Source organism: Hermetia illucens, chromosome 4 (genome assembly GCF_905115235.1).
Source record: "Hermetia illucens chromosome 4, iHerIll2.2.curated.20191125, whole genome shotgun sequence".
Lineage (NCBI taxonomy): Eukaryota > Metazoa > Arthropoda > Insecta > Diptera > Stratiomyidae > Hermetia > Hermetia illucens.
This window is the reverse complement of record NC_051852.1, coordinates 42,976,002-43,001,895: the sequence shown is the minus strand read 5'-3', so window position 1 is coordinate 43,001,895 and position 25,894 is coordinate 42,976,002. Positions and strand designations below refer to the sequence as shown.

At 40.7% G+C, this 25,894-nt stretch overlaps 1 protein-coding gene across 1 annotated transcript in view; it reads right to left on the bottom strand.

Moving 5' to 3' along the window:
- The window catches only part of LOC119653775 (ADP-ribosylation factor-like protein 5B), a 100,694-nt gene that overhangs the window by 13,077 nt on the left and 61,723 nt on the right, over positions 1-25,894 (bottom strand). Inside the window, exons 2-4 of the mRNA XM_038058777.1 lie at positions 16,390-16,598; positions 2,134-2,259; positions 1,909-2,018 (exon numbers count right to left, since the gene is read on the bottom strand). Of these exons, the coding sequence (XP_037914705.1) occupies positions 1,909-2,018; positions 2,134-2,259; positions 16,390-16,598 (445 nt within the window). The remainder of the gene's footprint in view (positions 1-1,908; positions 2,019-2,133; positions 2,260-16,389; positions 16,599-25,894) is intronic.

Here is a 25,894-nt window from a genome sequence, read left to right as displayed (position 1 = left end):
TTCTTCGGCCTCTAGTTGCTTGTCCTACAACTACCGAGTCGATAATAATAATACTCTTTGCAACCCCTTGACCCAACTCGGCAGCCCTTCTGCTCCTCGGACAGAATGTTGTTGGTCTCGAGGTGCGCATTGACCCTTCCACTAATAATGGACGTTATGAATTTGTGGAGGGTTGGTAAGCAAGTAATCGGTCTTGTGTCTGCGGGGTCCTGCACCGTGTCTTTCTTAGGGACAAGGTAGGAAATCCCCGCAGTGAGGAAGGATGGAAATTCCTCCGGCCGACTCATGACCTGATTTATACTGTGTGCCAACCGACTGTGTACCCTGGTAAATTTTTTATACCAGAAATTCTGCACCCGATCCAGACCTGGTCTGCTCCAGTTCTTCGAGCTGTTTATGGCCCGTTGAACTTCCTCTTCAACTACGGGTGTCTCACTGGAGATAGCATAGTTTCTCTAAACCATCTGCACTTTATTTCTCACCTGTCTGCTGGCATTGCTAGTGCTGATTTGAATCAGTCTAGCAATGTTCTGCCTTAGTGAGTCCCGCCGACATTTCAGACGAATTTTCCATGGCAGATCTCTTCGGTCACTCAATCCAATAAAATGAAAGCGAATTTTCTGACCGTGCAATCTGACAGCCATAACTGCACCACAATATACAAGTGATTGTAGTTGCAGCAGCAACATATCAGTACACAGTCGAGATGCAATCTCATCATTGATTTGAGATAGAATTCCGGGATTTGCTGGAGATGCATAGAGCCAGGGAATACTTGGTCTATGCAAAGGATCTATTTCCGAGAATTCTATACACGCTCTTTGGAATTCGTTCCGAACCTCAGCGTAAAGCTCGGCTGGACGGTGGAAAAGAGTGCTTCAGCGAGCACTGAGGAAGAGAGGAAACCTCAGGAGTGGCGCCTCATTGAAAACCTAAGGCAGAGGAATCAATGATGGAGGCTGTGATCTGCAGTGGATCTTTTACCCCTCGATCGCGACGCTCGGGTCCGGAGGCCTACGACTCCACGCGCGCGATCCAGCGGTTTTTTTTTATTTTCCAAGTTTAGCTCTCATTCTGTTCTCGTTAGGCCGTCGCGAATTCGCTTGTTTGTTTGATGATTTTCATATTTTCAAAGGCATGCGAGGTCGTGTCAGCCGAGTGTTTTGATGCAGCTTCAGTATTTGTGGGCAGACCTTCACGGTCTATTTAACCAATTTCTTTTGGGTTTTGTGATAGCTCTTCCCTCTAGATCATCTTGGCCACTCAGGGTCGTCATGTGACCAACTCGTAAGTTCATTACAACCTGCTCATCGCAGTCTATTGGACCGACTCATCGCAGTCTATTGGACCGAGTTTTATCCTCAACCAAACGATCGCAATATCGCTCATAGATTTCTTCAAAGTATAGACTACGGAAATGAACTATACGTACAGAAATAATATTAGAAAATCGGCCGCACTGTCTATCTCTACTAACGAATATTAATAGTAATCAAGGGGATTTGCAATAAAAAGAATATTATTTTGACTATAAGACAACTAGTAAGACTTAATCAAAACCCCAGCCACAAAAAAGAGCAAATTATTAGATTAGCTTGACATTGTAGACAAACAAACACCATATTTCTCCAAAACATTATCATATTTGCTCAAATCAAAATAATCACTTGGCACGGGCTCTTTTTTAATCATCTTAAGCAATTAAAACCGAAGATAACGTCATGATTCCAACTTATAAATTGCTAACGTAGAGAATTGCTTCTAAGATGAATTATTAATATGTAGATAATCGTTTTTTTCTACCAGTTCGTTCCAACAGTGAATGAAGTGTGCACTCATTGCTAAGTGTACGTGACGATAATCGAAATGATAAAAGGATAATCGAAGAATTGTTATGACTATACTAACCCTTCTCCTGTGAGCGCACAGCATGCCTGTATATGCCACTGATGTTTTTTTATTGACGTCAAATCCAACTGTCTGGAAATTTCAGCTGCTGACATTGAGCCCTTTAAGTCCTAAAAAATAAAATGGGATGAGAAAATAGATTCACATACAGAAAATTATATCAGATAATTAGATTATTCCGTGCCAGTATGGAACGGACTGTATGAGTAGAAAATTGTCACTTACTTGTTTGTTTGCGTATACGAGTAGACTAGCTTTTGATAAGTCTTCATGTTGAAGCATCTTGTACAATTCTTCACGTGTTACAGCTAAGCGTTCTCTATCTGTCGAATCGATCACCATTATGATGAACTAGAAATGGGTAAAGGCAAATTTCACGTTTTGTTTTCAGATATTATACATAATCGATAAACTGTCGGCATAAAAGTGAAGGCACCTCGATTGTTCCATTCCTCGAACGAACACTTCAACAAAAAATGCTTTATCTTGTTAGTCACATTTCGATGTTTTAATGGCTGACGAAGGGCCGAAAACGACCAGTAAATCGAGAGGATTAATTACATTCCGGAGATTTTCTCGATTTCCATGCTTAGATTAACAGATTCGCTATCCAAAGCGGATCTATCGGTTCTTTATTAAGTTGGAGATAATAGGCTATAACGGACGATTGATGATATCGATATAGCATGTATTAATTTTATTAAAACACAGCTTCTATTGAGGCTTAAACAGCTTTCTAGTTTGACACAGTTTGCACAGAATTCACTATATATGAAAGCAAACGAAACTGAGGAAATCTGGATTGGGTAGCGTTTCGAGTGGCATTTGCTGATATTCAGAAAAATCTGAATCACAAACTATTTAATATGAATTGAAGACGACCAGTTGGTAAAGAACATAACCCGAGTAACTAACTTCTACATCATCTTGAGCAGCTACCATCCATCAAATATCGGAGAATGATGATGGACACGAAGCTAAATTTGAAGACGTGCCTAACGCATGATTGTGATGATGGCATCTAGGGTTAGTTAATAGGTGAAAATGAAAAGCAAGAGGAAATTCTAAATGAAGTGATGAAAATCGAGTTACAAAAATGCCTGCATGTCAGAAGGACTGATGGAACGCCACCTCTCTTTATTTCCTTGCACATCACATCCCCGTATGTCAAAACTGACGCTCACCACCTCGCGGTTGAATTTGAAGCGGAGCTCCCTCGTTCAAAACCCAAAACCAAGCGTAAATCCACTAAGTTCAACTTCCGCAAAGCCAATTTTGACGGTCTGAACTCAGCTTTAGCGCCTTTCAACTGGGTACATATGTTAGGCAGCTCATCGTATGATCAACACCTTTTACAATATTCTGTCCGACCTCCTCTCCTGTTATGTCTCTTCTTCTCCTCCCTGCCTACGTTCGTATCCAACTTGGTTCACAACGAAAATTCTTAATAACATTTGCTTGAAACATACACTGCGGAAGAAGTTTCGAGCTTCTAAGAATGAAGCCGACCTTGCTCACTTTAGGGCTATACGTTCTACTGTGAAGTCAATGGTCAGAAAAGCGCGTAAAAGATACTTGTTGAGCGTCGAAGCCGCCCTTGCTCGCGGTAACTTAAAACCCTTTTGGTCTCACGCCCAAATATCGTAATCCCAATCAATCTTTTGCCTTTTTCTATCACTTTCGCTGACTCTGAACTCCCCACAACAATCCTGCGACCTTTTCTGCACCTACTTCTCGTCAGTGTTTTCTCCCTCGAGCCCTCGAACCTCTAATCCTCTCATAACTGCAGACTGCTCCGAATCTCTGGCCATTTCTCTTCTTACGCTTTCCTTGGTTGAGTTCCTCATTGGCAATCTTGACCCCAATGTCGGACCTAGCCCCAATGCGCTTCCTAACCTCTTCCTCCTTAACTATAGAAAACACATTTCCCTCCCCCTGAGTATAATATACAACAAAAGTCTAGATGAATGCTACTTTCCCCGTCTCTCGAAAGAGGCCCTGATCATCCCTATCCTCAAGAGCGGAACCCATCTCTTGCTGTGAACTACCACCATTTCTCTTCTCTAATTGTCAAAAAGCATCATGGTTTCGTGAAATATAGATTGCGGCTTTAAACCTTCTGCTCTTTGCCAACTTTGTTGCTAAATGCTTGAACTCACGACAGGAGGTACATGCTATCTATACCGATTTCTCCAAAGCCTTTGATACCGTTGACCATAACATTCTCCTCTCTAAACTTTCATTACTAGCCTTCCCTCCCTCAGTCATCTCCTGGCTTTTCGACTATCTCTCATATTGTTCCTGCAAAGTTTCTTTTCATGGTTACTCATCTCGTTCCTTCTTTCCTTCCTCTGATGTTCCCCAAGGTTCTATAATTGGCCCGGTACTCTTCCTGTTTTTCAGCAATGACCTCGCCTTCATCCTCACCTGCCCGTATTTGCTTTACGCAGACGACCTTAAATTGTTAAATTGTTTGCCTCTGTTTCGTCTCCTTTGGACTGTGCTCCCTTACAGTCCAACCTTGATAATTTAGCCCGTTGGTGTTCGGTTAACAAGCTAACACTGAATGTCAACAAATGCCACTGGATGTGCTATTGCTTAAACCCTCCCCAACATCCTTTTCATATTCTCTCAGTGAAAAACCCCTTTCACTGCTGACCTCCTTCAAAGTCCTGAGTGTAATATTCGACGACAAGCTTCGTTTCAATTCCCACTTCGTTGACATCATCAATAGAGCCTCCAAAGTGTCTGGTTTTATCCTACGTTCCTCCTCCGACTATACTTCAATTCAGCCTTACTTAACACTCTCCTATTCCCTTGTCAGAAACATCCTTGAATATTGCGGTGTAGTCTGGTCCCCTTCCGCATTCGTGATTGCCGCGCTCTTGAAGTTGCACAACGCAAATTCACCCCGATCCTCTTTTTCAAAAAGAAACATCCACTGGTTGATTATCCGTCACGACTCCGCACTCTCAATCTCCCCTCCTTGCAGTAACGTCGTATATTCCTTGATATGTGTATTCTTTTCAAACTCTGTAATTGTCTGATGGACTGCTCCGTCAACTCGGATATTACTTTCCGTATCGCCGCGTCTCATAACACACGTAGTGCCAACATTTTTGATGTACCCTTCGCGGAGCTCGAGATTTACTTCCACTCTCCGATCCCGAGGCTATGCCGGTCCTACAACGCCCTACAGCTTGTGTCCTTTGACTCTATTTCACTCTCTAGTTTTAAGCGTGAAATAAGCCATTCACTTGCTTCTCCCTCTGAGGACAATATCTAATAAGGAATTTGTTTTCTGTGTATTGTCCTCATTAAATAAATAAAATACAAGGAGAAAGGGGAGAGTGGGATTCATAGGTAGATAAAATTCTAGTGTGTGAGGAGTGGTTTTAAAGGCAGAAATCCAATAGGTAGACTAATTAATTCCATGTCGTCACTATAGTATGCCTACAAATAAACAGCCAATGAAAACGTCTTGAAAACCAATGAATATTTTCCGGAATTTATCATCTCAATGAATGGAAAGAACTTTCTGAATATTCATCAAAAAGAATTTCTTTCGAACTGTGATTGCGTTTGACTTAACTTATTTTGTCATACCAACGAACGCCTGTACGTTATTGGCTAACTACTGCCTACATGAAAATTTTTCAAATCGGTAGCATGTCTCTATCGATTTTATGACGTTCATTGAGATCGAAGGACATCTTCTCCAACACAATATAACGGGGAATGAACATTTCTGAAATCCAAAAATTCTACCGGTCTGACTATTGCCAACCAATTCACTTCCTGACCGAGAAAATGTTAAAAATAACAGCAAATGTCTGGCAGTCTCCGAATGCAGTCCCGTTTCATTAAAATTTGGTGCCTCAAGTGAGGTCTATATAGGTACGGGTGGCTTTTATAGGTGGTTATGGATTCGCACATTATGTTAGGAGTGCTTCTCAAGGAGCACTTCAATTGCAAACCATCGAAATTTTAGGCAAACACAAGATAGGCTCCCCATTCCAGCCTGCATTTGAAGGCATGTCGACAATCACTTCTGCATTGCTGCTTTTTAACCCTGCCAGATCCGCATAGCCACTTTCCTAAATGCTAGGTGCAAATCATCTCTCTTAAAGCTCATTAATGACAACTCACACGGCCCTTTTGTTCAATGCTATCGACGCGATTTCCAGCCCCAGTGCCAACGGAATAGTCTCGCTGATCACGGATGTTTGTATTTGTCTTTGCGATTTACGTTGTGATCATAATGAAACCTCAATTCCAGCCCCGTTCAAAATGAAATTCAAGAGAAAAATAAAGAATCTCTATCTTTTTAATATCTATCCTTTAACTTGGGCCTTCCTAGGGCTTATGTGGAGTCAGCTGAGATTCGTTTAGTGATGCCTGACAAGGCCCACACTAACCAAGCAATAAAGAATTAGCCAGGCATTTCTAGGCAAGGCTAATATACGTACATAATAATACAGCCTCGCTGGGTCCTAGATACAAATTCTAGTCGGGAGATTATCCAATAAGTGATTGTTTCCATTATCAACTTTCGTTGTCCAGTGCCAAATCAGTGCTTGCCAATTCCGATTTATGTACGAAGTGCTCGTGTACTCTTTATTTGCATTCGGACACATTGTAATATAAGGCTACCCCAACTCATCTGTTAGCCAAGCAAAAAGTCGATTCAAATGGATAGTTTTATTACCTAGAAGCATTCACAATAATTAATCAAAGAATGCTCCATTAAAATCAGTGACATTCTACCACTTTTCTGGGGCAAAGGCTTTTTCGATAAGGTAGGAGTCATACATTTTTTCCTGAAAACTTTCCTTTTTTCCATTAGCGTTCGGAGAATTTACTTGGGAAGATAGGGTAAAAGACCGACAAGTTGTGAGTTCAGGATAGTTCCAGGAAAACTTGCTAGCCGATTTGAATGACCAGCAAGATACAGAAAGCCGCGACGAATTGATCTTAACCTTAAGGTTATCTTAAGATTTTGATAACGATCACGACAGCATTGTATGTACATTAAAGGGAGCAGACAGATATTGAGTGCCAGATTTGTTAACTGTGCCCGAAAAATGCAAATAATATCGAATTGCAAAACTCCTTCAATTTTTGAGCAGCAAGGAATCAAGTCAAAATAATAGCGAAATCCGAGCCAAGTAATATCAAATCTTGGCAATGCATTTATATCACGCTAAACATAACTGCGTAATGACCGCACAACCTTTCTCCAGAGACTTTCAAAATTATCCAAAGAGTAAAATTCCAAGTTTTACAAGTACATTGAACCAACTCTGAAGAAAACAGAGTTTCGAGCGACCGATCAAAACGAAGCCGATTCGATCACCGTCAGTGACAGCAAGCTGCCCAGAAATGAAGACTTGAAGCCCCATGAAATTATAATACATCAAATATGGATGCAGTCTAGATGAAGTCGGCACCCGCGGCTGGCGTTCTTTCCGATCACGCAATAACGAAGGTCTCAAATTCAAAACTTACCACAGCGCTTTTGGTCCTATCCTCAACAGAGTTCCAACTGTTGGGAAACTATCAAAGGCAATGAACGCCACCTCCCTGCTAACGAGTCGAAAATGCTGATTTGGATGACGAGTATAATTCGCTATGATCATTTAGATACTATTATATTATGATAGCCGCGCTATTGAAAATTTGCCAAAATTGGCCGAAATATCCATGTCGCCGGGAAATTACCCAAGGCCAACATAACGCGAGATGAGAATTTGAAAACTTGTCGACTATGCACACCATGGTATTATGGGGACAGACAAGGAAAACTAATAACCTTCCAGACTTCCAAGAAGTACTTTAATAAAAATAGCAATGACTAAGTTAAACGTTCTAGCATCCCTCTTATCGTAGATTCTTTAGGATAGAAGGGAGAAGAATAGATCAACCATTTTGTTTGGCATTTATAGATCAATTAATGAATAAAAATGAGCATAAAAAAGAGTATAAGAGCAATGGTACAACTAGAGGTTAGTTCTCTAATTTTTGTTTAGAAATTGAGGGAGTCCTAAGTCCGCCATCCACTAGATAGCACACCGTACCAGTTGGGGAATAACATACTTAAACGATTGTGGTGCACGGATCTCTTATTCTTGGGCAAGAACCCAAGTTGCAAAAATGGTATGATCTGAAGTTTCGTCCAAGGCAGAGGCAACTCATCAGACGCTACCTCACCTCTGCCCTAGGAGAAGCGTAACCGAGCTGCTCCCGAGGCTAAGTGCTAGTATTTATAATGGATAGTGCAGCATTGAAATCATTAATTGTTGACAATGTCGAGTACCACAGTGATCAGGAGTATTGCCGCTGTACTAAAGTTACTTTGCCGGGCTTTCCACTGATCACCTCAACAAATTCGTCCAACCACCTTCTGCTTTAAAACCACGCCACACAAGGCAGAAAGAATGTCATGTTGTCCCTTGCTATACCAAAAATTCCTTGGACTTTGCTGAGTTGGTTTGGTTGACTGTGTGCATAAGTTTTTTTTTTTATTTTTCCTAATTCGGCATATTCATTCCTTTAAAGGCGATCTTTTAATACTTGCTAGCCCTGTCGTTTCAAGGATGAGAAAAACCCTATTGAAAAAAGGCTTCTAAGGTAGGGATAGTTCATTTCTAGTTTCTGTTTTGAATGAACTGCGAGGTCTTCATCGTGGAGGTAGATAAAATTCATTTAAGGCATTGTATGGATTCGGCCTTGGACACAGAGTGGCTCTTACTTGTCGAACTTTTTCATGTCAAGAAACGGATCGAAGATCAATCCCTTTCTGGAAGGCCAAATGAGCTTGAGAACGACGAATTATTAGCAGCGTTAGGGTAGGAGAAGGTTGGTGAACTATCAATGTACACCGTAACATCATAACGAGAAGAATCCGACTGCTGTGTTATGTTCCAAAATGCGATTTCTTGATTCCCCACAAATTAACTCTCAGGATCAAAGAAGACCAACTGGAAATTGTGCTTCATCTGTGAACAGGCAAGAATTAGAAGATTTCCTTTCCTGCATAGTCACTCAAGGCAGCGTTAAAGGGAAAAGTTCATCTCTAGTGACTAAAGGTGACGTCATACTTCATCATGATGACGTTAGGCCTCACACTGCTGCGCTCACTCAGAGAAAAATATACTCCCGTGGACTTGGATTTTCACTTGATCTGCAGCTTGGGCAATCATTTGAAATGAAAAGAAGGAAAGCTTTTTAAAAACGGACTAACGGATTTCTCCTCATCCAAGTCAAGTGAATTTACAAAAAGAAGATTGTTGGTACCAGGCTCCTGGAAGTATGTAATAGACCACGAACGAAACTATGCATTAGATTGAAAATGGCGGCTGATTTTTTTAACTTTAATTTTCTTTTGTTTTAAATCGAAAATAAAACATGCACACACATCCTGTATAGCTTCAGGTCAACACAGAAGCTAGTGACCAAAAGTCTATTGAGGCAAAAGTAATTAGCATCAACATCTTGAAAATATAGTTTTACGTAGTTCCCGCATTACTATCACCTACAAAGATGCGACATAAATCGTTTACGGCTTGTTTACAGATCGTGGAATCCCCTCTGGACTTTACTGATCTAGCTCCAATAATACAGAAATATTCAATACCTTGTTCGATGTTGCTCGAGGTTTCTGGAGAGACTGCTATCGACTATATCACAAAGACCGTTTTTTAGAGCAGATTGGATTTTCCTCGTTTAACTGCAGATAAAACCCAGTATCAGCTGACATTGTGATAAGTTGGAAAATAATTCTGATAATACCTCCTCTGAATCCGATTAACTAGTTTACAGCACCATGAAAAATAAGACGGAAGGTTTATTGATTTTTTTAAGATTCGTCTTCGTCTTATCGGTAGCGGTGCATTGTTCGAGGTAGAGTTTGATATCGACTGAATCGACAACGTTCATAACTCGGACATTAAATCATGGCGATGAGTATTTGATTTATGACTTATGTTTTGGATGTGAATACCAAGAAATGCACCAACAAGAGCCTTAAAAGATAGTCCTCTAATGAATACATTTCTATCAACATTCATCTTCCCTTTGAGAAGACCTACAAGACGATAAACTTCGAACCTTTAAGGTGAACCCACAAGAAACTTTTAGCAAAATTACTGCTGGGGCAGTGCAGAGGCGTGCTGAACCGTCTGGGCGGCACGCTCAAGGTCACTCTCCTCTGGGTTCCCGAGCATAGAAACATAGAGGGGAATGAGCGGGCTGACGTTTTGGCCAGGCAAGGCTCTGCTCTTGGCAGTCGTTCGGTGAATACAGTCGGTGTTCCGCTGGCGGCTGTCGGGGGCCGAGTCTACTCGCACTACCTAGCAGCCGCGGGCCTGAGATGGCAAAGGCTTACAAGCTGTGCCAAGTCAAGGAGAATTTGGCTCGCTTATAACATAGACCGATCACGAGAGCTCCTCAAATGCATTCAAGATTACGGCGGTCTGCACGGGGCACTGCCCCATAGGGGACCATGCCACTAGGTTCGGCATATCCTACAACTCGCATTGCCGAAGTTGCGGAGAAGGAAGGAAAACTCCCATGCACTTTCTCTGCGGGTGCCCAGCTCTGGCTAGAGTCAGACTGCGGACACTGTGTAAACCATTCTTTGTGAACCTCAGAGATATTTCTAGCTACAGGGTGGGAGAGCTGCTTTCTTTCGTGAATGCTATGGACTGGCTCTGAAGATCCGAGCCGACTGGACTCCCTGCTCTCATAACAACAGTCACGATCTTAGGAGTTTGTGGCATCAAAACGGCGCACCAAAGCGCTAATACCTACTGATACCTACCTACTGCTATCCAATAAATGGGACAACTTTCCCGCTGCGCTGGCAGTTTTTTAAAATAATTCATCAAACACCATCGATGTGCTCTGTATACCAGCTTTTTATTTTCTTAGAAACACATTTATCGAAAGTACAAATGAGTGGTTGCCTACGTTCCAAAAGTTATTCTGTCAAGAATACAACTCGTGGCAACAAAAGCGGCAATAGTTAGTAAATGTACTATAAAGCTATGAAAGTTAAAAGCAATTCAGGAGAATAAAATTTAAATACGATAGTGGACACAATATAATGCTTATTAGAGAGACAAAAATCAAAGACAAGGTTGATTTCGCAAACAAATCTAGAGTCCTTTTCCATCTCAGTAAGGGCACCATCTAGACTGCCTTTAAATGATCTCGAATTGGATTTCAGATCTGGGGTTTTCACTTCAGCTAATCTTATGAATGTTCTGTAAAGTTCATGCCTGGGCGGAGAGCTAGCCAATCCAAATACGCAAACCAATAACTCTATTCAACAACCGTAACTAAATCTCATGGCTTACGAGTAGGTACAAAAAGGAACTTAATTTTGTCGTCTAATTCTATCTAACACCATATCAGCAGCGTCTTCTGCATGTGTTCATAGCCGATTTCCGATAATGCAGGAAAAAATGTTAGTAGGTATCGTCGTTTCTAAAAAAAAGTACGGATGACAGACAGTCGATAGAGGAACAGATATATTCATGGAACTGTTTGAAACATGCTTGGCTGATGGGATCTTTCCTGAGGTATAGAAATGCGAAAGGCTAGTGTTGTTACTTAAAGGTGGTAAACCCTCTGGCGAAGCACCCTCCTACAGACCTATATGTCTTTTATATACTACGGGGAAAATACTAGACCGAACGATTTACAATAAATTGGACCAGACTGGAGCGAGTCTGGGAGGCTTATTAGACCGACAATTCGGCTACTGTATGGCACCGAAAACGAACCAGCCAACAACATCAAACCGCACTGGTCAAACAGGAAGAATAAGGATAGGAGAATACAACTTTGAGGCCGTTGATAATTTCTCCTATCTAGGGTCGAAAATCACAACCGATAACAGCTACGATGAGGAAATTCGCGCACGGTTGTTGTCAACCAACAAGGCCTATTTCAGCTTATAAAAACTGTTCCGCTCGAAAAGTCTCACCATAGGGTCAAAGCTCTTACTGTACAAGACTATGATCTTGCCAGTCCTCATGTACTCCTCGGAAACTTGGGTTCTTAGCAAGAAAAATTGCGAACTCTTGGCCGCGTTCGAAAGAAGAATCCTCCGAAGAATTTTTGGCCCCCTACATGAGGACGGGCAATTCCGTAGCCTACATAACGGCGAAATCTATGACCGATACCACGACCGTCAAGTTGTGGATAAAATCCGGCTAAATAGGTTACGGTGGGCGGGTTACTTAATCTGTATCGATGAGGATGATCCAGCCCGGAAAGTCTATAAGGGCAATATGTATGGTAGAAAAAGAAGATGAGGCAGACCCTGCCTGAGATGGAGCGATGGCGTAGGTCAGGACGCCAGACAGCTTTGAGGGATATCGAATTGGTGGACATCGGTGCGAAACCGGGATGTCTAGAGTTCCTTTTTAAGGCAGGCCTAGACCGGATACCGGTTGTTGCGCCGTTGATGATGATGATGGCTAGATCAGCCAGCGAAGCGATAAAGCTGGCTTAGCTGAAAATAAAATGCACAGAAAAGGTAGTACTAGCAAGTATTGATCAGTGATTACCCTTGATGTGCAAAATGCATTCAATTCGGCCCGCATGATAACCCTATAAGGAAGTCTGTCAATGATTGGGATACCCAGTTACTTAACTCAAATGCGTTGGTACGACACAGACAATAGACCCAAGAAATATACTGTTTCCGTGGGTGCCCAACAAGATTCTGCAATGGGACCACTATTGTGGAACACCATCGATGTTCTCAACGTTGTAATTGCTAGCGAAGCCGCAATAGTGGGTTACACCGATGACATAGCAGTGATTGATGTTATAAAACAGGTGAATTTATATTTATCCGAAGCAATCAAATACCTTGGACTGATGGTAGAAGCTTGGTTGGGTTTCAAGCATCATTTGCAACATGCTGCGCGTCTAATGTCAACAGGCCTTTAGTAGGATGATGCCAAATGTTCGGAGCCTGCGATAAACCTGTGGGCTGTTTATAGCAGGAGTGGATAGCGCTATACTGCTCTACGCAGCGCCAGTCGAGGAACTGCACTGCATACCACATGCAATGTTCAAAAGATGAGTGCCATTTGTAAAAGACCACCTTAAGGGTGTGCAGTGGTTTTAGAACCATTTCAGACGAAATGGCCTACGCGGTAACTGAAATGATGCCGATCGGCATTTTGACCAGTGAGATGACGCGCATCAATTATGGGTCCCGTTCTTCCTTTTCATTCAGCAGATTGCAACAACAATGGGAACGAACAGAAAAAGGTCGATGGACCAATAACTTGATTCCCAGGATCAAGATGTGGACGCAGAGAACGCAAGGTGAGATTAACTATGATCTCATGTAGTTTCTTACAGGAGATCGTAGGTGACAGGAAACCGTAAATACTCTATTTCAAAACCAGAAAGCTCACCCAACTGTCCCGGTTGCGACGATATTCTGGAGGACGTGGGCATGGCTCCATCTGTTGCCCTAGTTTCACAGATGAAAGAAGAAGCGAGAGGAGATTGAGAAGAGCAATATCACTGGAAAGCCTAAGTAGAGAAATGCCATGGTTAGACGGATTCAGTGCAGGTTGAGAAAGATAGAGGAGGCGAAAAAGGCACGGTTGCAAATGCAATCGATGGGTGAAGGGAGAGGATAAAGCTGTGTTCATTCCCCGACGTAAAACTTAACGGTTGTTCTATGGGGAAGAGAACATCTGTTACGGGATGATTTTAGTGGGCAAAATTCCCATTCACTGGAACATACATACCAGAGTTTCCACCTCCGGAAAAAGGAAAGACGAACAGACCGACAGTGAGCCAGTAAAGTCAAAACTCGGATTACATGTGGAGCATGAGTCCAATGAAGATTACGGAAGGAACTCAGACTGTCATGATAAATCTTCTTTCCCATTGGGTTGGAAAAATTCTTATCGGCAGGGTAGCTGTCGACTGCGAGAACAGATATCGATGATAATAGAATTCGGTTTATAAGACTGACTAGGCTGACCCTCACCAATGTGCGAGGTCAGATAAAAGCAGCTGAATCACTCTCGATACCATTCAACATCAACAACGGTCTAAGACAAAGGGGTGCCCTATCATGCGTCCTCTTCAACCTAAAGTGATTCGCGATGCAGATGTAAATGCGAGGCACCATCTTCTTCAAGTCCACCCAACTACTGGCCTATGCTGACGATATCGACATCATGGGAATAACAACCCGAGATATACAAAAGGTTAGATATTGTCTTTTATTTGTAGTTAAGTCTAAAATTGATATGCATATATATATTTCGGGAGCAACTTACTCCCTTCATCAGTATAAAGCTTTAACAGCTAACAGAGCCTATTTCAGCTTACAAAAACTGTTGCGTTCAAAAGCTCTTACTGTACAAGACTATGATCTTGCCAGTCCTTATGTTTTCCTCGGAGACTTGGGTTCTTAGCAAAAAAAAAAAACTGTGAACTCTTGGTCGCTTTCGACAGGAGAATCCTCCGAAGAATTTTTTGGCCCCCTACATGAGGATGGACGATTCCGTAGCCTACATAAGGTCGAAATCTAATTGCGATACCATGACCGTCCGGTTGTGGATAAAATCCGGCTCAACAGGTTGCGGTGGGCGGGTCACTTAATCCGTATGGATGAGGATGATCCAGCCCGGAAAGTTTATAAGGGCAATATCTATGGTAGAAAAAGAAAATGAGGCAGACCCTGCCTGAGATGGAGCGATGGCGTATGTGAGGACGCCAGACCGCTTTTAGGGATATCGACATCGTGGACCTCGGCACGAAACCAGGATGTCTATAGTTCCTTATTAAGGCAGAGCTAGACCGGATACCGGTTTTTGCGCCGTTGATAATGATGAAGGTAGGTTGCATTGAAATGGTAAATACCGGTGGATTCAATATATTTGGGAGATGGTATATGAGCTCAGTAACAAGAGGTTACACATCCAGGAAATTCGATGAGCAAATGCTCGAAGTGGTACTATTCCAGGAGGCGAAATTGTCAGGAAAAGCGGAGGAAAGGTGCCGCAAATTCTTGGGAAGATAGAGAAAGCATTGTATCCAACAACCCAATGCCCAATCCATGGCAGCTTCTTCAAAACTTTAGGAAATTATAATCAGCAATATGAGGGAAGAACGACAAGGGCTATAACAAATGCAGTCTCAGGATCATTTCAAAAACTGTAATTTTTGCGGAGTAAATGCAATACCACCGACAGCAACAACAGCATCAGTACGAACCATTCCGAGAATACTGAAAGAATCCCCAACATCAAAATAAAAGAGAAATTCTATGTTGTAGGCATTTAATAGTTACCGTCAATTGATGTTTTCTGGGCTCTACATTTCTTGGATTGAGAAATAACGAAATGTTATTTTATAAGGCAAAAAAAAAGATGAACTTGGATGGTTCTGATGGCTCCGCATTCTACTAATACTATTAACGAAGGGAGGAGTTAATTTTATCGCAGAGGATGTTGATGCACTCATCACTTAGATGTGAAGACGACGTCCCATAAATGAATTGCTAGTTTATCATTTATCCAGGGATGCCGATACTCACAGTAAAGTACACATAGGAAATCCTTGAAGTACGGGAGCATTAATTCTCCATGTTTCACAGAATTCCCGCGCGTATTAGATAAATGTGGTGCCAATTAATATTATCAAACCAAAATGTCAGAAACTTATATTCTCAATTAGTTATAGAGAGGAAAAATGTTATGTAAAAGAATCTGTAAGCAAGCAATATTTCTACAAATGGCGTCATCGACTCTGGTATGCTGTCAAATCACTGGATGCGCATTACCTCATACCTTGAGCCTATTTTTTCAATGTTTTTCTCTATAGGTCAGGCAAGTTTTTCTTATGAAGAACTACGTCGAATTTACTGCCGACCTCCGAAGGAATTGGTTAAAGTGGAAAAGTGGTAAAGGAAGGATAATTTCTTGTCAAGGCCAACGAATGAGCAGGCAATCACTGGGTGGTTTGCTGGCGTTTGACGAATACACACATAAAAAATCCATTTCTAGCAACGCAAATTATATGTACATAAGAAAAGGAAACGAATATGAAATGAGGGAGCCAACTATCCTTGAAAGAGTAAATCCTGAATAATTCGTGCCATGACTATCCCGCTTTCTTGGGCAAAATAGATACTTTAAAATAATTCAAGTTCAATAATAGGGTCACATGGTTGAAAACTTTACAGGTGACACCCATTAACTTCTACATTCCAATGGTTGATAACTTCAAAAAAATTTAGTCCACATAAAAAATTTAAACCAGGAAACGACCTTTGGTGCCTTCACTTTCATACAACTCAGCTCATTCACGAAACTGACTGTTCAAACATTCATCCAGACCCTTGAATTAGTTACGTCTCTATTGATTTTCACTTTGGTCTTCATATCAAACTGGAAACAATGGCCAAGATAAAATTTGAAAATAGCAACTTACTTCTGTATTTGTATAGTATGTACTCCATGCAGCTCGTAAACTCTGTTGTCCTCCCAAGTCCCACACCAGAAAATGTATATTTCGCCACACAACCTCTTCAACATTTGAGCCTATCGTAGGACTTGTGTGCACAACCTCATTCATAAGGAATTGATAAAGAATTGTCGTTTTGCCTGCATTATCTAAACCGACCATAACTAGTTTATGTTCTGAAAAGATAGAAGATATGATGATGTAGTAGGTGAAAGGGTTAATAAAAATAGAAATGGATAGTGGATTATAGGTTTTTATATTGTTAGTAATTATTCATTAATTGTACTTGGGACAGGATGACTATTATAGGAAAATGTTTTCTTTTTTGTAGGTGGAGGTTCGGCGCGTGGTGTCCTTTCTATGAATGGGAATTTAGTATTCAGTAAGAAGTCAGTAATTTAACAATAATTTTGTACATTTTTAAACATTTTCAAGGGGTCATTTAGAATAACGAAGTAGAATTGTTTTTTCTCCAGTTCTATGACGAGTGGAGCGGACGTTATTGAATGAAAATTCAACTCAGTTGCAAGCGCAACTTATAGGTCAGTTTGGTGTTATCCGGCAAGCATTGAGGAAGATGCAGGAAATGCTGTGCCTGCTGCTGAGAATTTCAAGCCTGATAAGACGTTCACAGCGGAAAATTTTCAAAAGTAGGTGATCAAGATTCTACATCGTGACAGTAATCATCCACCTCGGTTTCATCAGATTACCACTTCTTTCTTTCGATGACGCTCTTCTAGCTGGTAAGCATTTCTTGAAAATTCAAGAGCTGCCAAATGGATCGACAGCTATTTCTCTTTGAAGCCGTCAGGTTCCTTCCGCTATAGAATCTTCGAATTATATAGGAGTTGAAAAAAAAAACAAAATCATTCAAATTCAAAGCATTTACTGTTAATTGAATATCACCAACACGAGGGTAGAGCAAAAGAACGGCTGGTGATGAACCTCATCGTTTTGCCTTTCACTCAAGTATATAATATAACTTTTTTTGACTTTTTACTAGCAGTTGACCTCAACTTCATGGTCCAAAAGTTTAAACATCTTAGTCTTTCCAACGCGCATCTTCTTACCTTGAATAACCCTATTTCATGTGAGAAAAAAAGGGAAGTATCTATTTTTTCCCTTTATTAGGAATCCAATTTGGGGAAATAGTGGAACGCATGTAGTCCAGTTATTAAAGCCGAAAATTGGGTGCGACCTCCGAATTCGTTCAGTCAAAACCGATTAACATGGAATTTGGGATGGAAGTAGAGGGTGGCATACGAAACAAAAGTTCTTCGCGTGCCCTACATTATATTGCCCAAAATGTAGGTTACGTCTACGGCGATGAACACAACTGGCAGAGAACGGCGAAGGAAAAACAGAACTCAAAAAGACTACGATCCAGGTAGGCATAACCAACGCAAGGAAACAAACAGGGTCCAACAGCATACATACGGGCGAATTGATATCTACACTGTTAAGAAAGAAGGAATAAAGCTAGAAGAAGCCCACAAGAGGGCTTGGAAAAGACCTGAGACGTCGCCAACACAGCCGAAAACGAAAAGAACAGCTGTAATCACCCCCGCGTAAAATTCAAAAAGAAAGAAGCTTCGGGCAGCTCAGGAACAAAGGTAGGATTAAGGATTAAGGGTAATACTAGTTATTCTATCTAAAATGTATTCAAAGCAAATATACGTGAAGTTCAAGGATTAATCGGAAATATCCTCTTTGAGAAGATGTATAAGGTCGAGCTTATATGTTTTCGACGAGTACTGGATTATGTGGCGAAGGACACGGCTCAGAACCTTAGTCCCTATGTTGCCAGGTTGGAAGGGGACATTAAGTTCACAGATTTCCTCATAACCCGAAGTAAGGTTCCCTACAACAACCTGTGTAGTGATTAAGTATAAAGAGAAGAGCACAGGCAAATTGGAGAAATCGAAAGAGATTTCTAGAGAAATATCGCATATAAATCCCAACGAAAAACCAAAAGAAATTGTCAAGGTAGTGAAAACCGAAAGGGTGGGAGGCAGCAAGGCGGCAAAGCTACTGCCAAGTGAGGGGGAGAAACTGAACGACGACATCTTAAAATTCAAGATGGACGAGGAGTCATGAACAAGGGCTCATAGCCCTTGTTCATGACTTGAAAACGAGAAAGGTATTCTGATTTTGGAAAATAGATCGAAACTGTAATTCAGTGAATGGTCTGCAGTAGAATAAATCTCCACCATACACAGACTGTAGTGAGTGAGAAGACAATTTCCAAGAACAAAATTGGACTAGTGCAAGCTTGCATAATCCAAAAAGTGCATTTGAAGTATATATATTTTGCGGAGATTCTGACTGCATTTTCAGTAATAGTTCCAGAGCCATTATAGGTCGGCAAAAGCATGCGCGAAGCTGTCATACCATTAGACCACTTCTCAGGAGATGAGATCTAACCCCCACAAAAGCAAGTCGAGAACTGCTGCACAAAATTATTAAGTTATTTGATGAATAACCAAAGGTGACAAGTGATATCAGGAAGAAATTAGAAATAGGGACAATGATAGAAAGCTTCAAGCTCACACCATAATTGATGCATATAAGGTTAGCCTCATTGGTATGAGCCTAGCTAATGTGTGCAGAGTGTCTAACTGGCAGAAAAAACTCGAGATTAGCAGGGAAGCAAAGCAAGAGAGTTTTAGGAAATTTTATGAGTCTATTAAACCAAACATAGAAACATACAGATGGTACAAAGTATAAGGCAAGCTTAAAGTAATTTCCTCTATACATTTGAAAAGGGTAGTTTAAACGTTAACCAAAAATGAGGGGTCTTGGGAAGGAGGTATAAGTTATGTACACATCCATTTCCCCGCTACTACCCGGAAGTGAACGAAGAAAACTGAAGAGTAACAGAAGAGGTATACTCGAAAGCTAGACTAAAATGAGCAGTGAGAATATGCTTGACATCCTTCGCACTGAAGCAAGTAGAAGAATTCTTGGTAATACATAATCATAGAATGCGTTTTTGACATGCAAGTTGCCTTGGACAGCATATCCCACTGATGACATAAACAATGGGTGAAGAAAACATTGGGTTTGATCGGCCAGTCAGGACCCCTTAATTAACCATTTATCTTCCCCTCTAATACCAACGAAGTATGTCAAAGTTGAAAACGGACGACGTTTGATGCTGGATGACCTAACGTTTACTAAGAGATTTTGAAATGGAAGCACCATTGGCCGCCTTTCGAAACCGTAATGTTACCCAGTGTATAGGCTTTGTGAATAAGAGGTAGAGCTTCCTTCCCAAGTTGGATAATAAAGATCATTTTGCGTCATGTGTGACGAATTTCAAACATGTTTGAAACCTTTTGTGCTGACGCTGAATTATAATTTTGGTGAAAGTTGAATTGTCGACCCTATCCCCGGAGAGGGTGAAAACTTTATGGATGGAGAAATTACCCCCTCTTCTAACCCAATCAAAACTTGTACAGCTCACCCTCTTAAAAATGTCCAAGTTTGAATTTTCAAGCCTATCCCGAGGGACAAACAGGGTAGGGAGGATGATACCGAGAAGATAGAGAAAGCCCTCTCTTTCTAGTCCCGTTAAAAGATTGCGGCGGTAACTACCCCCTTAAACCATATGGTTCCTCAAAGTAGAGTTATCTTCATATCAAAACGTTAGCAGTGTTAAGTAGAGGAGAGTTGAGATGCGGGGCGGAGGTCATCCCTCTTAAACCTAACTGAAATCATGACTTTTTGCCAAACCACCCCCTTCCACATTTTCTTTCTAACTAGACAAGAAAAAAGTCCTATGGGACAGCAATACATAAAATAACGCTTGATGACATGTTACTCGTATAACTTTCAATTTGTAACTAATGTTTGAACGAAATTTTACTAAGTGTGTGGCACAACGGAACGTTGTCCAATTTGATAGTGTATGGTCCCCATAAGGAAGTGAGCTAAATATCCAGGGATTTTGCATTTTCCTTATCATTTTCATCGTGTCTCCTTTATTTTCGAGTTTGCTTGTCAGAAACTGATCTTGAATTCCATAATAATTTCGATTTACAGGTTTTAGTTTTTCTATTGAATATTACTTTTACAGAAATTTTTAAGATAAAAGTGAACAAGACTTGCAATATTATTTCACGTGTTAAACAGCAACAAAACTAGAGAGAGAAAAATTGGGAGAGAGAAGTTTGGAGAGTTACTGTTATAGCTTTTGATAAATGTATCCATGTCTCGCAAATCTTTTACCCTGTGAATTTTGACATAATCCAAAAACTCGTTTCGAATCCCTGATCTACTTCTTTCTGTCAGGAAATATTAAAACTTCAAATTTACTTGATGGTAAATAGAAAAATACCTGATGCCTCTGCAAAGGGGGCTCTGAAAGGCTGGCCTATTACCAACCATAAGGAAAAAACTATCGCAAACACCTGAAAATTAGCGATGGGTGGTGAATCAATGGAAATATAGAGGAATACGATAAACTGAAAACCTGTACTACGATAAAACTTGTAGAGGTCCATAATATTATACAAATGGAAAACTAGCAGTGAAAATCGGATGAGGGTCGAGGACTCACGTACAGTCCATAATTCTTAGAGAAACTAGAAAAAAAAACTGCTGTTAAAAAGAAATTATGCATCTGGATCCAGCAAACGAAAATTTAAGTATACAATTTTTATGTTATGCTTTCCTTGAGGTGCAATAAAAACACGGAGAGTAAACGATCTTGATCTACTAATAAATTGTTAATAATTGTAGAATTTACACCAAACTTTCCAGTATCGTATTGTACACTATGTCTCGCATTGTTGCAATGCCCTGCTAGGATAAATCCAAAGGACATTTTATCGATAGCTACAGAAAGGGGATGTATATAGAGGGTGGTCCAAAAGTCTTTTCGCACTTTTGAAAAAGTTGTGTTCTGTGTTCCTGAATCCCTCTACTAGCACAATAGCATGTACGAAAACGATAAAAATGAAACAGGACGATGTTGATGAATGCCGGTACTGTTTTGAACCAACATGTACACAAGAAGGGACGAAAACGAGGGAAGTACACACGTGAAAAAGCGAGTGAGGAACAAGGTGTAGAGGCTGTCGGCGAACGCGTACAAAAGAGAATACGGCAAACCGCCTTGACACTATGTTAGAAGTGTGCCCAGATATAGTTTCCAATGACTGAACATCTACAGGATGCGCCACGCTTCAGATTGCCGTCAAGTGCCCTCAAGGAAAAGAATTTACAACGCGTAGCAGAACTCATGGTAGAGTCTCCTGAAACGTCTTCGTGTAAAGACTGTTTGCAGACGGACATGTCACGATCGTTGTTCATACGAGCTAGACGCAAATTAAGTAGTATTGTGAGCTTATGAAGAATCAGTTGATAGTCGATTCTACATTCTTTTTGAATATCCTGTGGTCCGAGTAGGTTCAGTTTAAGTTATTGGGACCTGTGAATCGTCACGGAATTGGAACTTCACAAATTTGCATCTCACGTTGGAATTTCGGGTGTTTACGGTCCTTAGTTCTTTGACGGCAATGTCAACGGTCACTGCTATCCCGAGACGTTGCAAAATTACTTCCTCCCAGGAATACAGCCGCTTCTCAATTTTAATGATCTGTACTTCCAGCAGGACCATGCGCCACCGCATTAAGTCATCATGATCCGTGGCTACCTAGATGGCATATTCCTGGGTCGTGTTATCGGTTGGCGTGGAGCAATTGAATAGCCTCCCAATTTCTCCCACCTGATCCCCATGGATTTTTACTTCTGGGGTGCCGTCAAGGAAAAGGTATTCGCTCGTAAATAACGCCATCTGCAAAAGTTGGAGGCGTGCACTTTTCAAGATATTCAGGTCTAGCTTTCTTCTACTTCACAACGAACTTCAAAATTGAAACCTGTTTCAATTTCCAACTTAATTAGCTACTGCGGGTAACGCTTCGTTCGTTGGGATTACTTCAAGTTGAAGTTCTAAATTGATGTGATTCACAAAATAACGCCTCATCCAGTTTTGAAAGTGCGATGGTTGGGGATGAGAACGCTGGCCTCCCGACTTCGTTGCCCTGGGTTTCACATTCCACTCGAGGTGGATGTGTTCGTCTTTTGTTTGTACAACATTACATGTCATGGTAATGAACCGGAAGCACAGTCTCACGGTGCGGATGCTCTCTATTTCACAAAGGAGTATACAGGAGATAAACAAACAGCTTTACAAAAACTATTAAATGAAACAACAAGCAATTCCGGTAGTGAATAGACTGGTTGTCTAGTACCTCTGCCCTAGGTTTGCTGTTCCGTGATATCACTTCAAAGCGACCACTATTTCCGAAACAGACTTATGATTTGCCTGAACGGTCAGGAGTAATACTTTACAGTTGTCCGATCTGCAATTTTGTCTTTTTGTGGTATTAAAAAAATAGTTTTGGACATCAAAATTGCAAGTAGACAGTTTCGTGTGTCAACAGTCGTCAGCAGAGTGGAGAATAGAAGAACTGTTCTTTTTAGGTTATTGTCGCTAGGGACTGTAGCATCAAATTGCCCTTCTAACATATAGTATTCTTATTCGAGAACCTCTCTTGTAGCGCACTCCAAGGATTTCTCGAAAAATTGACTATAATTTTCTTTTATCTTTTCTTTTCCGGCCTTTTTTGCACTTTTACTGTTTAATACTATTGCAACTTTCATAAAAAATTCGTTACTCAGTGCAGATTTGCAGATTCCTCGAAAATGCCCCGTGCATTTGTCAATACTTGCACTGAAGACAAAGTGCAATTTTTTTACTTGACATTTGATTAAACTCAAAGTTAGGTCATACACACAGAAACGGGCGAAATACTTATCATCTAAGCAAAAGCAGCAATCATTATCTTCCAAGTTTATTTCTAGTTTGTCCGCCTTGCTTCATTATGCAGAAGCGAAATTAACGGGGAAAAACATCTTTTTTGGGTAAAATTATGGGATAGACATAGATGCACAGAACAATACCATCCGGAAATAATTATCCCCCATTATTCTGTCCAAATACAAAGGAAAACCCCTGAATGCTGATTGCTTGAAAAGTAGAATTTTCACTTTTTTTTATAAGTCGTTTGCGTCAAATGTTTTTTAATCATGTTTCACAATGAAAGATGCAAAGGTATAAAGTCATTTAGATTCACGTTTTCTGTGCCACTTTGGCATAGAAATGACTCAATTTAAAGCCACTCCTCTCAAATTTTGAAGATAACATTATCGAAAATCTAAGCCATTTTCGGAAGCCCCTAAGTGACCATTTAGAAACTTGTTTCTTTCCCAACCCGGACAAGACCTTGAAAAGCATCTGATTTGAGACATTTATTCGAAGTAGATGATTTGCAAAACCAGTCGATTACGCTAGAATCCAGTTTATGGCTAACGATTCCCCAATCTCTAACGCAAGAACTTAAGCTGCCAACATTAATTTATGAACTTCACATATTTATAACTAACCCACCATCGCCATCAGAGGAGCAAATTGTTAAAAGCAAAAGTGGTTTGAAGTGGTTAGACGACTCGAGCAAGAATCTAAAGATTGAATTGCGCAGATGAAGTCTACCAAATGCAATCACCCACGCTTTAATTAAATGCCACAAAGTTAACATTTCAAAAGATGCAGTGTTGAGTGGGAAAGTAATTGGGTTGTAGCCGAGAATTATAAATTGAGATATTTGTGCCGTTGCCACGTCTTCAATTTAGGAGCTGCGTTTTTAGGATATTGAACTCTCTTCTCATTTAAGATGCACTAAAACCATGTTTGATATTTTTATGGAAAATTTTAGATATCTCCGAAAACACGTTGGCTGCAATAAGAATGATCTAATCTGATTCTTATGGACCAATCAATAATTCATTCCTCATGAACGAATATTTATGATAATAAACAAGTCAAAAACAGAATTTCCAAGTTGTAGAAAAGTTGTCGAATCTATTCACACCTTTTGGTACATTGGGTACATTGTAATTCTCACATTTTATCATTGGCATCTATTTTCACGGGGCTAACTGGCTCAGATCTATTAACAGAGACATTCTACTGATATCACAGTTTATTCTAGTTTCGGATTAGTTCTCGCAACCTCAAAATAGTCTTTATTGGTTGCCATCTAAACGAAGCTATTTGCTATCAATGATGATAGTAACATTTTTGTTTGTTGTCTTCAAATCATGGGCTTCTTGGGGGAATGATGTCACCGTATTTCCGCTGGCAGAAATGGCACTCAAGTCTAAACATTTTAATTTGTCTGTTTATTGGATACATGCTGAGAAATGATTTATAAACAAAACAGCAAAATGGAAGTTAGAGAGATTTGCATTAGTTTTCCTAGAGTCAAAGCACGCTGGTCCGAAAGCGAAAACCGGGGAGTGGATAGGTTCGAAGTAAACAGAAAAATCAACATTTGCGCTTGCAATGATGAAATTTTAATTTTGTGTTGACTTTGATTCTAGGTAAAAGAAAGTCATAGCAAATCAATTCATAGTCGACCGATCTGCTGCTGATTTTTCTCGGAAACCTCTGCAACTGAAGCCTCCTATGGAATTATTGCAAAGAAATTTTTGTTGCTTTCAACGGTTTCGTTCATAAACAAGTCTTTCTGAGCTCCTAGGGTTCCTTCAGCTCACATCTTATCACGGAATTGATATCATCATCTACATTTTAGCTTCTTCAATCTTTCATAAACAATTGTTTCACCCTTCAGATTAAGCCCACCAGAAATTCTTTCAATCGCCCTTTCTATCTCTACTTTTCGTAACCTCCCACAATTTCCACATGTATGTTACATCCGTACGACAACATTGACTCTAATCACCAATTTTTCGGATTTAATGCCTAAATAATTGGTCTAATTTCAACCCCCTCCGCCGTGAAGATTCTGAACTGTTTTAGTGGCAACTCCAGCAAATCTGGCTAGTCCCATCCCACTTGCATAAAATTTCTTGGCTCCATTGACAACTCTCCACAACTATCCTGAAACTTATCTCCCAGGCAGTGTCCGCAGATAGAGCTAGCCCCCCAGATGATAGTTTAGCCTGCAGTGACCAGTGAGTATTCGTACTATAATCCGGCTCTTTTTGGTGAGATTTAAATAATCAGCCAGCGCTATTGTTCGTATCTCCCATGAGCACCATGGACTGTTCCCTTATCCTAGTACAATTCCTTTAGTTTTTCTTCTTCGTTTTTTTTATCCTGATAACCATAAATCCATTTCCAACTCCACAGAATGGCTCTGGTTCGTGCAGCGGCGTTCCTGCTCCCTTCATGACCAGGTCGTCCGCTGTCCCATTGCCTTATAACCCAATGTAGCTTAGAATCTAGAGTATCCAAACCTTATTGAATGAGCCGAGCGTGTTCAATATGTTAAGACATCCTCATACCCATGTAGTCCCCGCTAGGACCAAAGCCCTTTAATAGGCGTTTGGTAGTTGCTTTGTCCTGAGATCGTAAGTGCTAGATTAATGTACCACTACCCTC